This window comes from Chlamydotis macqueenii, chromosome 4 (genome assembly GCF_036417535.1).
Source record: "Chlamydotis macqueenii isolate bChlMac1 chromosome 4, bChlMac1.mat, whole genome shotgun sequence".
NCBI lineage: Eukaryota > Metazoa > Chordata > Aves > Otidiformes > Otididae > Chlamydotis > Chlamydotis macqueenii.
In genome coordinates this window covers 75,955,314-75,972,395 of record NC_141559.1, presented here as the reverse complement: position 1 = coordinate 75,972,395, position 17,082 = coordinate 75,955,314, and the positions used below count along the sequence as shown (strand labels likewise).

At 45.3% G+C, this 17,082-nt stretch overlaps 1 protein-coding gene across 1 annotated transcript in view; it reads left to right on the top strand.

Annotated features, from left to right (window-relative positions):
- FGFR3 (fibroblast growth factor receptor 3) overlaps nt 1-17,082 on the top strand; it is a 55,999-nt gene that overhangs the window by 14,388 nt on the left and 24,529 nt on the right. The window contains exons 3-4 of the mRNA XM_086746387.1: nt 7,469-7,732; nt 12,161-12,214. Coding sequence (XP_086602513.1) covers nt 7,469-7,732; nt 12,161-12,214 — 318 coding nt within the window. The remainder of the gene's footprint in view (nt 1-7,468; nt 7,733-12,160; nt 12,215-17,082) is intronic.

The window sequence follows — 17,082 nt, the reverse complement described above, 5'->3', positions numbered from 1 at the left end:
AGGCTTTGGCAGCTGGGAGAGCAGGAACCATCTGCATGGGCATCCTTGAGGTCCTTCATCATGAGCTAGGAGCTCTCATAGGATAGATGGAGCAGCACAGCCCAGGGACCTCAGCATCCTCACACTGCCATGTCTCCACCATTCCCTGTCTTTAGGGACCATTGATGAAGAAGTGGAGGACATTTCATATTAGTTCTTTTATTTCTGTTAAAAAAAAAAATGAAGGAGTACAGAACTATGAGATATATGGGTGGTGCTTGCTTTGCTCTTTTGTGTTTTGAGTGGAGAACCAAGGAAAGTGTTTGGTTGCACAGTCTGGCCAGATTTTGAGGAAAACCCCTTCACTGCCTGTTCCTTTAAGCCAGAAAAGCCCTGGCTGAAGGCTGTCCTTGGGTCAGGCTCTGCACTCTCAGCAGCAACCAAAGCTTTGTGTCTCTTGGGTTTTGCATTCCCATTCTTGTTGGGTGTAGCCAGGAGACCCCTTTGATTTGTTCTCTGGGATTTTTTTTTTTTTCCTCAGGGCTTTCCAAGTGCCACAGGGAAATCCTCCTGGCCAAAGTGTTTTTGTAACTGTTTTAGCTTTGTGATGATTTATTTCTTCTTCTAACTCTCAGCATCTGAATTGGGTGATTTGAGAAAACAGTCCATTAAAAGGAGGATACTGTAGAGTCCTGATGAATCCTGTTTTCTACTTGGCCGGTGGAACAGAAAGCTAATTGCCAGTAGTAAATCCATTCAAAGGAGGGCTGGAGGGAGGGAGAAAAGCTAATATTCCTCCTTGAATGCCATTTAATCTCTGAAACCTTTCATGCAGATGTAAATTAGGATTTGCACAACAGAGTCAACAGTTACTCCGTAGATAAGGCAGATTTGCAACATCTGCTTTTCCATTCGAGAAGCTCTTCCAAAGGCGCTGTCGGGGACAGCCAAGCTAAACACTAGAGATTTTTTTTTTTCTTTCCACAATCTCTTGTTCATGAAGAAAGCTGCATATGACAGAACTGGTTATCGCTCTGCTAATTCTCTAGGAAAAAAGTTTGCTTTCCTTCTAACACAGACCTAAAAAAAACCCCACTGGGTGGTAATAGGGAGCAGCACACTTGTTAACATCTTTGGAAGAAATGATGTCTGGTAACAATTGCAGAGGCCACTGCGGTGGAAATACAGGATAAACAGTTTACCTTGCATTATTATTAGGAAAGCTATTTTAAGCTTTTCCAGGAGAACTACCCCCCCAAGCAAAGGTGTGCAATAGGTGAAAGATAAAGTGGGACCTTCAAATAGTGGAGGCAAACCCTTTTGAGACGTAATCTCCTGGAAGCACATTTCTCAAACACGGTTTAGACTTTTACAGAAACAACCAGATTTTTTTATTTCTGCTGAGGTGTGAGCCCCATTGAGCAGGGGAGATAACCCAGCTGAACACCATTTTGGGAAGTGATGTTGCTTCAGCAAAGCGTCCCATCCTACTGTGATTACCAGAGCCCCTTCTTTCCCCTGCTTCTTCCCAGGGTGGCTGCAAGCCTGACGCTGGGAAATGTGGTCCAAGAGGGGTCTTGACTTTGGAGGGGGAGAAAAGGGAGGGAAGAAAGAAGAGAGAATCTATATTTTATATAATACTTCATATTTTTTATATATAGCATTACATATACTATCATATACATAAATACTGTAGATAATACTATGTATGTATATGTGTAGGTATAGGTGTATATATAAAGATAAAATATATTTAATATTATATATATAAAAAACCATAAACCTTATCTTTTATTTATTGCCTTTTGTTGTGCCAGGCTGGTGGTGTGCCCTTTGGAACGGCATGGCCGTGGCCAGGGAGGGATGCTTTGATACTGGCACCATTGTGGCTGCTGCTGCAGAAAGGAGAGGAATATTTGTCTTGCAGAAAGCGCTGCAAGCTCCCCACGGTGCCGTGAGGGTGCGTGGTGACTTTAGGTGAGCTCAGGGGCTGCTCCCACGATCTTATCTGCCCTGGGAAGGCAGGGATCTGGGGAAACAGGCGATCTCACAATCTTATCGTGCCTGTGGGCTGGTTCTGTGGTTTTCAATATTCCCCCAGGGCCATCTGCCTCTCTGGCGAGACAGAGGGAACAGGGACATCACAGGGTGCTCACAGGGAAGTGGCACTGGGCCTGCTTGTCATCCCTTCTCACCCTTCCTGGATTCTTTTTAAATTAAGGCAAATCCCAGAAGAACAGAATTTGGCGAGGAAAGTGTTTTATCTCCCTTTTGGGCAACAGGGTTTGCCCTTCCCAGTGCAGAAGTCCTGAGGTGAGGTGGGGAAGTGGCCCCGTCCCACAGGCAGCCACACAGGTATTGGGAAAAACACATTTGTGAGGGGAGAATAATAACTATGGAACCCTATTAACACAGGTGGGACACTTAGATTAAACCAGGGCTAAGCTTGCGTAGAGAACACAGCGCTGGTCTGAGCCTGGAGACAGTCTTTGTCTTCTTTGCCATCATGGCCTTCTTCATCCCACTGATGCTGGAGGTTTCCAAATCCCTGCAGCCGCAGTTAGCCACCAGCTTGATGTCTGTGACCGCCATCCCCCTGGGAATGGGATACCAAACTCAACAGGCAAAAGCTCTGGCGCAGTTGTTGCTCCATGATCCTGTAATACATCAGGGTGGATTTGACACAATAAAATACATAGAACAAGAAACATTTTTTAATTAACCTGAAGAGAGAAATGCATGGAGTGCTGCTATTTCTCTGCTTGTTAACATGCCAAATACAGCTTGAAAGTGGGGAAAATATCATCCACTTAGAAATGAGCCTCTTAGTCCATTCCAGCCTCTCAGGGATTGCCAGGGTTCAAGGTGGGGTGAAGAATATTTTGCTGATTGTACTGAAGGTCGCATGCCTCTGTGGTGGCAATCCCAGTGGGGTTTTGGTTGAAAGGTGGATGTATCCCAGCTGCAGGATACTCGCTGGAGGAGGAGGCTGATGATGGAGGTGCGTACTCCACCTGAGAAGGCCCTCAGGAGGCTCCCAACCTCTTTGATATTTGAAAACACAAAATCATGGCAAGCTATTCCAGGAGGAAAAATATCGGTGAAGAGAAATAACTGGATGGAATGTCCTAGAGCCAGGACACGGCACCATGTGAGGTGGTGTGGGGCCCCAGGGCTCCTCCACCCCACTGAGCCTCCTGCGATCACTTTGGGCCTTCACTGCCTCAGAGCAGCCCCGTGCTTTCTGCCTCAGCACCTGGAAACAGTCCCTGACACTGGGGAGGGCACCAGCCAGGCTCTAGGTTGGCTTGAAGTTTTTGGGAGGCCATAAGCAGCCCAGGAATGCCCCACTGCCATCTACCTCCTCATTCTTTCATGTCTGAAAAATAAATCACTGCATATCCTCCTGCAGTTCTTGAGAGCTGCCTGCCTTAAAACCAAAATAAAACATTTCCAGGCTGAGCCAGGAACACGTATTGAAAGTCTAAGAGGAGCAGACATCTGATGGAAATACTGACACACTTAAGCACTTGGAGCTGCCAACCACACAGAAAGTGAGTTATCGCCGGGATGAGCCAAGCGGCTACGGAGATGAAGTATCTTGTCCTTATAAGTGAATACATACAAAAGCATTTTAGCATTGCTGGGCCAGCTGCTTCTCGTTGTGGAAGGTGCATCCTGGCTAGTTGCTGCCTTTTTGCTCCTCTGAACAGTTTAAAAATCGCCTGTTTCTCTGTTTGCTGTGAGCAGCAGTGATGATGCTGCAAGTGCTGGTCTCCATCAGAAGCGTCTCTTGGTGATTCTCGACTCATTACTGCTTTGGCTAAACTAATAAATGATTGACTTTTACTCATACCTTGGGAGCCCACAGCCTCGATTGCCTCCTCCTCTCAGAACCCAATAAAGCTGCAAACTCATTAATCCCTGCTCTGCTTGCAAGCAGTGGAATGGGCTCCTGTAACCCCTACACGAGTTAACTCCCCAGTAATTTATACCTGTGTCAGCTGTGGATTTGGAAAAGATGCTCTTAGTGTCAGTTAGATCCCAAATGGGAGTTTCCTGTGGGGGAGGCAGGAGGCACCTTCACAGGCTGACTTGCAATAGAAGTGCTTCGGGAACGTTTTAACTGGCGTGTGGGGATAGCTGTTTGCTGGGGTGGTTTTCTTCAGACCCAGGACTGAAATCCAGGAGATACGTGTTTGTAGCTCTGTAAATCCCAAACCTTCCTCCCCACAGTGCTGCTTTGCAGCAAAAAGTTTTCTGAGTGCCTCAAAAGTGCGTGTCCATATGCACGACGCAACCACGTCGGGAGAGCTCGCTCCTGCTCCCCTGTACTGGTTTCCCTAAGATTTAGCAATGAGAGATGGAGGATGAAGAAGGTGACCAAACCCTCACCCAGGTCCCCAGGAGGGCTCAGCCCGTCTGTGTTAAACCCCTCCCAAGCACAGACTGTGCACACAGCCCCTGCCGCTTTGTTCGCACTGTGCAGTTGGAGATGCAGACTTCTGCAAGTCAGTCTGATGGTTGCTGGATGCTTGGCCTGTGGAAGTGCATCTTCATGTGTCCTTTAATGTCTTGGTGTCTCTTGCTGAGAAGTTGGAAACACCAGGCACTTGTGAGTGGAAGGCAGGACGGGGGTGCTGGGCTCTGGGCAGCCAGTGGGAGACGTGAGCTTTGTTTCCCCACTTTAAACTCCAGCTGTTCTCAGCATGGAAGTGAGACTGTCTCTGCTTTTGGATTTATTATCATATTTGAAAGCTCCATGAGGAATAATAATTGTAAAATGTCATTCTCCATGGCTGCAGTTGGGCAAAGTGCTTAAGCAGTTAAGTACGTATTTAAGTACTTTGTGGGCGTGTCCAGTTTGGCTCCTGTTGATTTTTTAAACCATGAGTATATAAACTGAAATTTGAAAAACTGTTTAAAGAAATGACATTAAAACCATTCTGCTTTTAATTCACCACTCCATTTTTCCAGGTATTACTCCCAGTCAGTAGGAATAAAGTCACTAGGACTGAAATGTGCATTTGACAGGCATCCGGATACCTGCTGGAGACCGGCTAAGGAGATTGAGGGTAGAGATGCCAAAATAAAATTACGAGAAATAAGAGACGATGCTTCTTTCTATGGAAGAAGCTTCAGACCCCAATCCTTCTGCTCGGAGTCTAAAGTAAATTTACTCTTCGTTTCAGCAGTCCCTAATTATGTTTTATGAAAAAATGATTTGTCACTTTGTCATTAACTCAGGTTCATTACAACTTTCAAAAAAGACTTATTTCCTCTTAAATGGCTAAACAGTGCAGTTTGGCTTGTGCTTAGTCTGGGCTTGTTCCTGTTCGGTAGGTTTATTATATAAAAGCCAAAATATACAAGTCTTGATCATTTGGCAAACAGCTTGGGTAAAAATGTGTATTTTGTGCAGCTGCATGGGGTTTGTTTTCCAGTAGATTAAATTAGCAAGAGCTTCCATCAGAGTCAACAAACAAAGATCAGTACCCAGTCCTGCAAGTGCAAAGCTGTATACAGGGCTTTTTAATTGGAAGCCAAAGTTGGTGCCATTGAAAAAAAAAAAATCCTTACAGTCTAGAAGAAGGAAGAAAAAACCCAGAAAGGAACAGTTAAACCAGAGTATTTCTCCCATATTTTCCCCATGGATATATCCCGGTTGGGAAGAGACCATGGGCGAACACTCAGTGTTTCAACAGGTGTTGGTCTGATAGGAAAGAGATGCTGGAGCTCTCTCTTCTTTTTCTCTTTACTAAAAGTATATGCGTTCAGGGAAAATCTTTTCATTCAAAGAATAAAAAACAACACTCTAAACCTTTGACTGTATGAATACCACAAAAATCTGGCCAAAACCTAAAATATTTCAGTTGGAATTGCTGCCGGAGTATCACAGGAGAGGTTCTTTGTAACCCCAATGAGTGTGGGCTTTGCCTCCTGCGAGACGATACCTCCCGTGAAATACCACATTTTCAGGCCTCCAAGACTCTTCATTTCTACCCTGCAAGGCTATTGACTAAAACATTTTTGTATTTTTAAATTTCCACAAGAATAAAACTTGGGTGACCAGAAGAGAAAAGCAATACATTTTTCTCCTATAACCTGCTCCAGCTCTTTCAGTTAATGGCAAAAGAGCAGCTCGAAGCCAATGCCACATCCTCAGGTATTCAAAGCTGCTGTAATTCTGTTGGTTTCACAGTCAAATAGTAATCTATGAATATGCTTAAGCTGCAAAATTAGGTTCTCTATCCATATCTGATTACTATCAGAGATCAAGTCAGGCCATCTGGGTTTGGATCATGGGATTAAGTTCAGCCCAATATGTTTTGAATTACTTTTTACTTGTTAATTATATAACCATAGCACCAAAGTGTCTTCCTTGTGGAACAGGATCCCCCATTGTATGAAACCAAGATGACTCTTAGGCTTGGTGGACCATGCGATCTCAGAGCAGGTGTAAGCCAGAAGACAGCGATAGGAAGTGAAGATGTTGGTTAGCACATACAGGGTGGGGAGAAAGGCAGTCTTGCCGTTGATCTAGATGGGTTGAGGGCAGCTCTAGGGGGCTAATTCTTCTTTGTTAAACTGGTGTAAAGGAGGAATAAACTATTCAATGTCAAGAGTGAGTTTATGTCACTAAAATGTGCCCGAGGACCATCAGATGCAAGAAACACACTTTCAGTATACCCTGTGTTCTTCCATGGGGAGACTTATGAGCTTGAACCTTTCCTCGTGTCATTATCCTACAGTAAAACAAAATTCTCCAGCCCGTGGCAGGGTTCGCTGTCATCACTTGTGGAACAAGCTGCCACAGCTGATGGATAGGCTGAAGAAATAGGTATTTCAGCTTTTGTGCTCAGTCTTTGGTTGTGCACTTCTTTGTTGCACAGAGTAACTCCAGCGAGCTAGCGATGGGTTCATTTATTTTAGCTATTCCAGCCTGTGTCTTCTGTCCCTTCTCCCTTGTTTTCTTCAGTCCACAGAGGTTGCCTTTGGGCCATGCAGTCACTTGAGAAATTGAATTTATCCACCTTTCTGTTCCTTGTATCCCCTCCTTATCGGATCTCGCAGGGGTTGTGTACAGACTCATGGGAATATAGAAACAGAGATCCAGAGACTGATCTGTGAACTTCTGAGCACGCATTTGTTTCTGCCAGATGACCCACCACGCAACACTGGGTGTTGCAGTGACCCTACATAGAGCTCTGTGCTGTTTGTTGTGATGCACCTGATGGGGGTGACCATGTTTTGGTTGCTACAGGGTTGAATTCATCCTTGTAGATTAACCAGTGACCTGACTGTGGTGGCTGTCTTTCCGCATTACTGTCTGCCTGGGGTGGGCAAGGCTTACCTCTGGCAAGGAGGAGCTCTGGGCAAATGAAAGCATCAGTAGGGCAAATATAAGATACATTTCTTTTTTAAATGCTCTTTTGTTCTCCGACACCTACTCTTATTTACTCATTTCCATTTATTTCTCCCTTTGCAGAATACTTGAGGAGCGAGACCGCCTTTCTGGAAGAGTTGGTGTTTGGAAGTGGAGATACCATTGAACTTTCCTGTAACACCCAAGGCTCTTCTGTGTCTGTTTTCTGGTTTAAAGATGGTATTGGGATTGCACCTACCAACAGAACTCATATTGGACAAAAACTGTTGAAGATAATCAATGTGTCATATGATGACTCGGGGCTGTACAGTTGCAAGCCAAGGCATTCCAACGAGGTCCTGGGAAACTTTACAGTCAGAGTTACAGGTATGTGCAGATATACAGCGGTGTAGCTGGTTTTGATTTTTTTTTTTTTTTTTTAATTTTTGCCTATTCACATGTTCAGCACAGCTGGTGCTTTGCAGTGTCCATCCTTACTTGGTAGGTCTCTAGGTCCCTGGTAACTCGTGGCAGTGATTAGATTGACAACACAAACCAGTCGGAGAATGCTTGTGTGTCCGTACCAAATGTTAAACCTTGATGTTAATACTGAGAGAGACTTAGAAACGGTGCTAGTCAGATTAAACCCCAAATCCCCCTTAACACTCAAATAGATGCAATGCTACATGTGCCTTTGAAGTTTTTTGTGAGTGAGTGAACTGTGGATCAGGGAGGTTAAATGACTTTTCCCACTTCATGTGACAAATCAGTGGCAAAATTGCATGTAAAAGCTGGAGGTTCCTGAAAACTGTTTCCCTGTTGTAGCTGATAAATCTCTTCTCTCCATCCCAGTTACAACAAATTACTAGTTTGTTTCAGAAGTAGCTTATCTGTAAATTGTATCTCAAATATGTGCGTCATCAAAGGTACTTACTGGGATTCATATATGGCAAACAGGTGCTGTGTTAGCAAAGCACGTGCTGTTGTTTCCTTGGCTGTATTTTCCATGATTAGCACAGTAGGACAGAACAGCTACAAGCTGTCCAGGCCTGCAGCACTAAACAGAAGGTGCCAGAAAAATCTGTTGTTCCCAGATAGCCAACTGCTAAAGCTAAGGTCATATCATCATCTCATGATTTCAGGCTGCTCCGTTGGTAGATGGACACTGATCACTGTGAGCAGATAGAAAGCTCCTGATCATACAGATTAAAAGCCTGAATTTTCAGAATAATTAACCCTTTGTGGATCTAAGGTTTTGAAAACTTTCCTTTGCCCTTCTGCTGCTGGAGCTTTTTGAAGCATCCCCAAACAGTAGGTCCTTGCCTCCAAAAGTTGAGTTCCCTCAAAAAGTAAGGAGTTCCATCTGAAAACCAAATACAGAGATATTTGTGATTGTAAATCCACTCCATAAAGGGCTTTCTTATGCCAGAAGTAGGATTTTGTGTGAGAGAATCAAACCATCGTGAGAATAAAAGCTCGTTTTAGCAAGCCTTCACCAACATCTGCTTTTCATTGAATGTTACTGGAGATTGCTGTGAATGATTCAAGGTCATATCAATTAAATGGTTAAAGAAGTATTTGGCCCTTGAAAGGCTTTCTTTAACTAGGTACAATTATTGGAACTACCCAAGGAACTGCAGGTTGTTAGAAACGTTACTCTCTCTCTTTTTTTAAGTGACATTAAAATGCTTTTGAGTTCAAGGGGCAGCAGGGAGGCAGAAGAGGGCAGCTGGTTACACGCTCAAATGAAACAGCTGCCAGCCCCAAAAGTTCGCAAAGTGAGAAATTGTTTTTAATAGTGGAAGGGCTGATAATCCTCTGCTTTTAAAAAGTTTAAGCCCCTGTGTTTTTCCTCTTCACTAATAATAGCTAATAACAACTTAAGAAGAAGCAAGTAACCTGAACCTGCCTTCTGACAGCATTATGAGTCTTTGATTCTATTAGCCCACTGTCATTACCACCAAAGTGCTGGTAGTGTGGGAGTCTCCGTTTCAGCTGTCAGCAGCACTTGTTTTAAACTTTGAAGCCCTGCTTTGTGTGGCAATAGTGGCGCCTCTCGTACTCTCAGATATTTCTTCATAATTAGTATTGGTTGCTCAGCGTGGCACTGCGGAGATGAGATAGTTATCGGAGATTTGTGGTTTGCGTTCCCACTTCTGGAAGGTAATGCCAGCGATTAGCTCGGATATCTGGTTGGGTGTTTATGTGGATACCTAGTATTTGGGGCTGGAGATGTTCTCTGCATTACACTGGTTTAAATTTGTACTAACGAACTGAAAGTGCTCTGATCTGGACTCTTTAAGTGAGCAAAACTAGGCTAGGTATATTCAAAATAGCTGATATACATGTAAGTCCCGTTTTTGAGGGATGCTTCCAGATTCTAGGAGCACATCAGGATTTTCCTACATGGGGCCATGAGTCTTGTGTCTGCAACAAACTATCTCTTCTGCCGTGGCGCCACTGAAGGTACAGCACGGAGATGCTGGAGCTGGCATTTCAGGGTTGAAAACCGGGTTGATTAATAGCAGGGTTTGATCTCTTTAAAGTGCCTCCCTTGACAGACATGAGCTTGAGTGTTTTGCTAGTTTATGAAAAGAAACACACTGTCCTCTTAAAACCCGAGCGCTTGAAGTGGATCGCAAATAGAGGCTGCGTGCCCAAACTGGTCTTCAGCCCTGTTGGCAGAGGCTCCATTCCTGCAACCATTTCATGCACAGAGCAGCCTTTGGGTTCAGTGGCAGAGCATCACCCCTGTGACAAGCACGAGCTGATACCAGTGAAAAGAGCTTTCAACATACCCAAGACTAAGCTCTTCAAAACAGAGGACTAAAAAAATTAAGCCCTTTTCCATTCATAATTAAAGCTCTTTTGAGAACTGCATCTAGCAGTTCTTGGTGATGCCAATATTCATCAGCCTCTGAAAAGGATTACTGTTTTAGTAAATGATTAACAAATAACTTACAAATTTGAGTCACCTTTTGAAAAAGGTGATGTTTTAGTAACCTGAATAGGACAGTAGCTCTGAACATGGGATGTTTGGTCTTAAAACTTAAGCTGCATCTCTCAACTGAAACACAAGCATCGTCAAAGTCTCTTCCCTCAATCTTGTGGAAATGTTTTTGAATTGGTTTAAAAATTGATTCTGCTCCTCTGGTCACAGTTGGTTAATTGGAAACCAGAAGTAAACTGTAATCAGATGTTAATGTATGGGTAACCAAATCTGAGAGTGCAGGGCTGAGAATGTGCTGGTTTCTCTGTCGATGCTGGTAGGGTTTTGGCTCGGTTTCTGCCTTTGCCGGGACTTGAGCAAACCTGTTGGTTCAGCCGAAACACCTAAACATCCAAACATCCACTTCACTTTCCGCAAGCCCCATGGCATTTCCCTGCTTCTGCTGCCAGCAGGACCTCAGCTGTGGATTTGCAGTTAGATAAGTGCTTGAAGTCTTCCTTGAGACTTTGCCAAAGAGAAGGTGCAAAACACAGTGTGCCACTGAGGTCTGAAGCAGGGGGATGATTCCTCTGTTACTTTCTCCTGTAGATGGTCAGTATGGCTGGAAAATCCTTCCAGATTCTGCAGAGAAGTTGCATTTGTTGTTACCTTTCTCCTAGCTTTTTCTTTCTTTCTTTTTTTTATCTTTTTTTTCTTAAATCTTTTTTTTTCCTTTCCCCTTCCCCATTTTTACCTCCACTGAGCTGGTCAGAAAACTCGAGTGCATGTTGAAATGAAGGAGGTTCTGCCTGGCTTGGTCTAAATTACTGCTTTACATTTCTGACCGCATGTTGAACACTCATAAAGTTTTCTATTTTCTGGTGTTCTTTCACCAGCTTTTACTGACTTTCCTGTTCTTTTAGGCCAAGTTCATTTACCACTGTCTCACACGTAAAGGCTGCTGGCTTGTTAGCATTTTGCCTTTATTTAAAAAAGAAATCCCTGGAGATTATGTAAAGTCAGTGATGCTAAATCTTCCAGACACTGAATTGTACTTAATTGCATAAACTAAATCAAACACTAAGCTTTTATTTTATCATGGGATTTACGTTTACAGTAGTCATTTGGTGAGGGGGAGAGGGACTGAGGCTTCATTGTGGGCAGTCTGGAGAAGGTGAGATGTTAGACCACACTAAAAGAAACAGTTCAGGATGTTTTGGAGAGTTACAGATGGAAAATTCCCACCTGTTCACCTGTATTCAGTTACAGCCTCGAGGTACCTCTGTCGGTGGAATATAACCGAAGGGAACCGATTCACGGACTGGCCATCAAAATGTCGATCGAGAGAGAGATTTGATTGCAAGGGGAGGTTTTAAAAGGTTTGGTCTGAGTGGTTTAGCAAGGAGTTAATGAGGGGAGACATGGTAGGGGTGTATTGAGTTAAAAGAAAAGTGCAGGGAAAGTGAATTAGAAACGCTGACCTGTCATTTTGAGACTTGGTGAAATAAAAAGTCTTCAGAGTGAATGCTGGGCGGGGAGAGAAGCGGGGGAGAGCTTGTTCTGCAAAAAAGAAACTTCCCCTTTTGGAATTGCTTTTGTATTTATGAGAAGAGCACTTCACACGGGGAGGAGTATTTGGCATGGGACCCGGTCTCTGGTGGCAGAGCACTGGCAAACTCATGACACCTCTCTCCCGGTTCAGAAAGCTCTTGGCCAGTTGTCCCCAGCCTAGCAGTGTGGGAGGGGTGGCTGGTGGAGCTGCGGGGAAGTGATACCTGTCACTTGGATGTCCCCCCTTGCTAGAGCCCACCATGGCACTGGCAGCCTCATGGTGTCCCCACATGCCATCCTCTTTCTGCTTCACTTCTCTCTCCTTCTCCTCCTAGATTCCCCTTCATCGGGTGATGATGAAGATGACGACGATGAGTCAGAAGATACAGGTAATTTGTTTTTCTGGGATAGAGAGGCTTTTCTTTTAAAGATGTGGCTCCTAAGTGGAGCAGCACATCTGGATGTTCAGACAGCACATCTTCATCCGTGTTGGGATCGCTGGCCGTAGGATGGGGAGGGCAAACTCTCTGGACCTGGTACCGTGACAGTGTTTATCTAGAAATTTAGAAATAGCTGGCAGAGTTGTATTGCTGCTATAACATCTTACAGCAGCAGTAGCGCAATTTATTTTTTTTGAGACTTGATTCTGCAAACGTGACTTGATGAGCTAGAGTTATAAATTCTCCCTGCATGTAAAATCCAGACAAACCCACTCTGTCAGTGTGGGGTTTTTTTCGCTACACTGATGTTACATCAGTTTTACACCACTGCAAACCGTGGCCTGTTTTATTTTTAGCTGGTTAGATTCTGGTCCTTATCAACATCTTGGCTGGAGGCAGAGGATAAAATTTACACCAACCAAGGGCCAAATTCACTGATGCTGTAAGCGGGAGCAACCCCTTTGGCTTTACTGGCTTTTCTTTTCACTCGCAGGGGAAAGGGAGCCCCAGGACGGAACCTTTCGGTGCTTTTTTACACTGAATCCCTTTCAATCCCAGCGCTTGTTTCTTTAAGTGCAATAGCATTAATCAGGATCATTACATGCTTCAGAGGTGTTAGTGTTGCATTTTATTATGCTCTTTATATTTCTGTAAAGTGAGCTGCCTGTATGGATGTGTTTTTAATAAATAAACGTCTTGCATTTGAACTCCCAATCAGCTATGTGCATTGGCAGGAGCTCAACATGACTGGAAAATTTCTCCTGCCTGTAGCATTGGACATGCAGGACTCTTTAAAACAGGTCTCCCACTGTAATAAATTCGTACCACTGTGTCATGCGGTATGTGGACAGTAATGGTGAGTTATGGTGCCAGGCGACCCATCAGCAGCAGTTAGTGGTTTTGTGATAGCTTCTAATTAAGGGCCGGATCCTGCGAGGTGACCAGCACCTTTGTGAAGGTGCTCAGGGCTCCTGATGCCTGCTGAAGCCTGGTAGAGGCATAGGGAGGCTCAGGTGTGGTCAGGATTTGTTCCTGCTGCAGAGCAGCTTCTGATGAGCACAGTTAATTGTTCTGTACTTTTTTTTTAATGTGGTTTGTAATAAACTCCATCTCTTAGCAACAGGTATCACAAAACATCAGCTGGTTTATGGTACAGAAAGACACATTTTTCTCCACTGAAAAGGAAAACACACATTTCACCACATATATTTATAGCCTGTATTCTGGGTCTTCTTGACTTCAAGGCTGTCTCTTTTTTTAGACCTGAAGGTAACGACTGGCTTTGCTTAAAGGTCTCGTTGTAAAAAGCTGGATTCTCTTCTGCTTTAAAAGCGGTTTATTAGCTTAGTGTGCCAGCGCCCTGAAACATCTCAGCAAGTTGTGACACGGATGTGCTTTATGTTACTTCGCTTGATGTCAGACCCTCTGCTTAACCTTCCCTGATCTTCTCTTGAGTTTGGGGAGCCGTGTTGTTAACCCTGGCACCACTGCCGGTGGGACATCCCACTGGGGACAGGGGCTGCAGGACCATCCCGGGCAGGCAGACACATGGGTGTAGCCAGTGCCGTGTCCTATGCGCAGCCCAAAGGCCTGTATCCTCCATCTCTTGTGGCAAAAAGATACCCTACTAATGAGGTCTGGGAGCCCCTGTTTGGCCACCAAACATAGCCATGGTCGGTTGTTAGAGGAGTGAAGGCAATAAACATGCTTTCATGCAAAAGAAAAATATAACTGATAGTTATTCATATTTAGGGGAAGGTAATCCGTCCAGGACTGGCTCATTGCGTGTTGCCGTATTGCACGTCACTGAATAAAAACCTTGTCTCCTGGCCCCTTGTGATGCTAAGTTAATTTTCTGGCTTAGTTGTATTGTTCAAGAGAGTTTCTTATCCTCATATTAATAGAGGAGAGCTTGGGGAGCTGATTCCAATAGTGTTGTGAGTTTGAAGCCAGTCTTGTTCCTTTTGTTGAACGACGGGAGCTAGAAATACCAAAGCAAGAGAAGGAGAGGAAATGTGTCCTTAAAGAAATGAATACTTGGTGCAAAAACTCTTGCAGAGCACGGAGACAGGCCCTCCACGTGCAGTGCCCTGCTCTGCTCCTCCTTTAAGCATCCTCTCCAAAGAACAGCAGAGAAACGGGGCATCTCTTAGGGATGGGCAGCGGAAAAGAAGAAAGAGGAACTTCGGCAGCTTCAAATCATCGGCCCGTTGGTTGCAGCCTTGTCAGAAACTGCGATCCGCCTTTGCAAAAAGAGGCTTTCCAATACCGCTGTTCTCTACAGCTGTTTTTCCTGGCCCTGACACAAAAACAAAACTCCCTTTTCACACACTGCTCTTCTGCCCCAGTGCTCCCTACCCTTCTGTGTCTGTTTGTTTGGAGCCCCCGCTGCGTAGCCCCTGCACCTTCAAAGAGCCCCTATAATCTCCAATTAAATCTGGCTGTGTACTCGGAGGCGTCAGCTGGGGAAATTACACAATTAGGCTTGATTGTGTCTGCTGCAGAATTTTGTGGCAGCTCCTAATTGCTAAATGAGCGCTTGGCTGTATTAATTATTCCAAGTATTGCTCTCAGTTGTTTTTTAATTGGTCATTCCAGTCGGATGGGTGGCCAGTGTCTTTGACGAACAAAACGGACAGTCGGGCTTAGTGTTTGATGATGGGAAAGGGCCAGTGATAATGTTTGCGGCTTTCTTTTTTTTTTTCACACCTGTGCATGCAAAATCATTGCTTGTAATTAATTTAGAGAGAGCGGGTCTAGAAACTTTTCCTGTCTTTCATCCTTCCTCGCTCCTGAAACTCTCTGGAGTGTTGCAAGCTTTTCTTGAAAGGAAGAGTTAGCAACATTTTCACCCTTCTTAAAAAGCAGTAATGAAAGGAGTCCAGGGGCACAGCAAACTAAAAGCTGTGATGTTTTGTTTGCTGCTCCTGTAAGTGAGAAAAAAAGACACCATTTTCAATGTGTAGACAGTTTCTTCCAGTTCCAGTTCAACTTGAGAGTGATGCTCTGGTTGTTTGAACCTTGGCACATCAATCCAGGGGTGCCCAGCTGTGGCGAGCCCCGAATCGCATGGAAGAGCACCCGAATGGAGGGGAGGTGCTCTAGGAGGAAGCCGTGTCTGATTGCAGGAGGGAGGAGCGGATCCTGCCTTTGCTCCATATGGAGAATATCCCTGGCTGGAAACTTTCCTGGGCCCCATCTTGCTCCTCTCTGATGTCCAATGGCAAAATCCTCCTTGGCTTCAGTGGCAAAATTTGCAGCCAGTGTTTGATGGGTCTCCTGTGAGATTCAGACTCATCTTTTAAGTGAGAAACACGGTGAAATGTCACCCTGCAGCAGACACAGCTGGTGTGGAAGCGGGGAAAACACCCCAAAAGCACAGCACAGCACAGGGAGGAGCCTGCTCCTGGCAGGGTGGCCGTGCGGCCTGGTTACGCCCCCGTGCCCAGGTGAGTGTCACTGGTGCCATGAAATGGGATTTATTGTAGGCAGATACGTTAACCAGACAACAAACAGCAAGTTGTTCGGCTGCCCTTCTTAACTGTGGTGAACGAGGACTTTTCCGTCCGTGCCTGGCCTTTCCCTGAACTCTCCCTCGTAGCCCCGTCAACCTGCTGTAAAGTCCTCGGGAAATCAGGGTGCCTTGCCAAAAGGAAGCATTCAGCCAGGAAACAGCCCGTGCTTCGGAAACCACCACCGAGGGCCAGCTCTCTCCCAGCACGTTTTCTGCAGCTCCTTCATAGTCAGCCTTCCCAACAGCACCCCAACTGTCCTCGTCCAAATCCAGCCCCCTGCCCAGCCTTTGCTTGGTGTCTGCCCTTCCCAATGCATGCAGTAGCAGCATCTTCCTTTATAATCAAGATCTGGTCTTCCTTTAGGGGCTACACCCAGTCTTCTAACATTTTTTCGGATATTCTCCCTTTTTTTTGTACAGTTCTTTACCATTTTTCTAAGCTTAGGTATTGGAAGGTAGATGGTTATATGGTGTCCTGCTTTAGCCCACGTTGTTCTGTAACATTTGAGGCCTCTCCGGGATGTTCTGTGTTTTTACAGTGAAGTTTGCTGTAACCAGGATTTTGCAGGAGCATGGGAATTGCAGGGATTCCTCCTTTTGCTTTTGTTTGTGCCAGCTGTATTCCTGCTCCGGTGCCATCCCAACAAGAAAAGGGCCTTAAGCAGTTTCATTGTTTAAAAAATGAGGCGTACGCAGCATGGGTGAGCACCAGATCCCTCTGATACGTGGAGCTGACTCTGATAGGCATCATGGCGCGTTGTGCAAGGCAGTGTGAGGCCAGATGCAAGCCCTCAGTACTGGATTTCCCTCCCTGGGATGGCATTACTGAAGCACCTACATCCAGCTGTCCAGCTGCAGAGGTTGGAAAGCAGATGAGACATGAGAGCGATGTGCCCAGTGGGGCCGTCTCCAGCAAATGGAGGGCCTCCTGGATGCAGCATCCAGTTCCTCATGGCCAGGTGGGCTTCAGAGGAAGCCATGGGGAGAGGGGGCCATGTAGAGAGTGTTAGCAGGTGCGTGGATTGCCTTGGCTGTGCTGTATGACCTTGTCTTTAAAACCTTTAGAGCTGAAATGCAGCGGGAAGCCTGTGTGGGGGACACTGGGGACTTAGACCAAGGTGGGGTTGTCACTGACGTACCTGGACTTGCAACAGTATGAGTCTCGTGGAGCCAAACACGTCAGGGCCAAGTACATTGGGGAGTGCTGGAGAAAGGGAGCAAATTGGATGCATCTCAGAGGTATGCAACAAGGTGGAAAACTTTGTACACCCTTGTCCTTTAGGGGAATGGGGTTCCAGAGGCT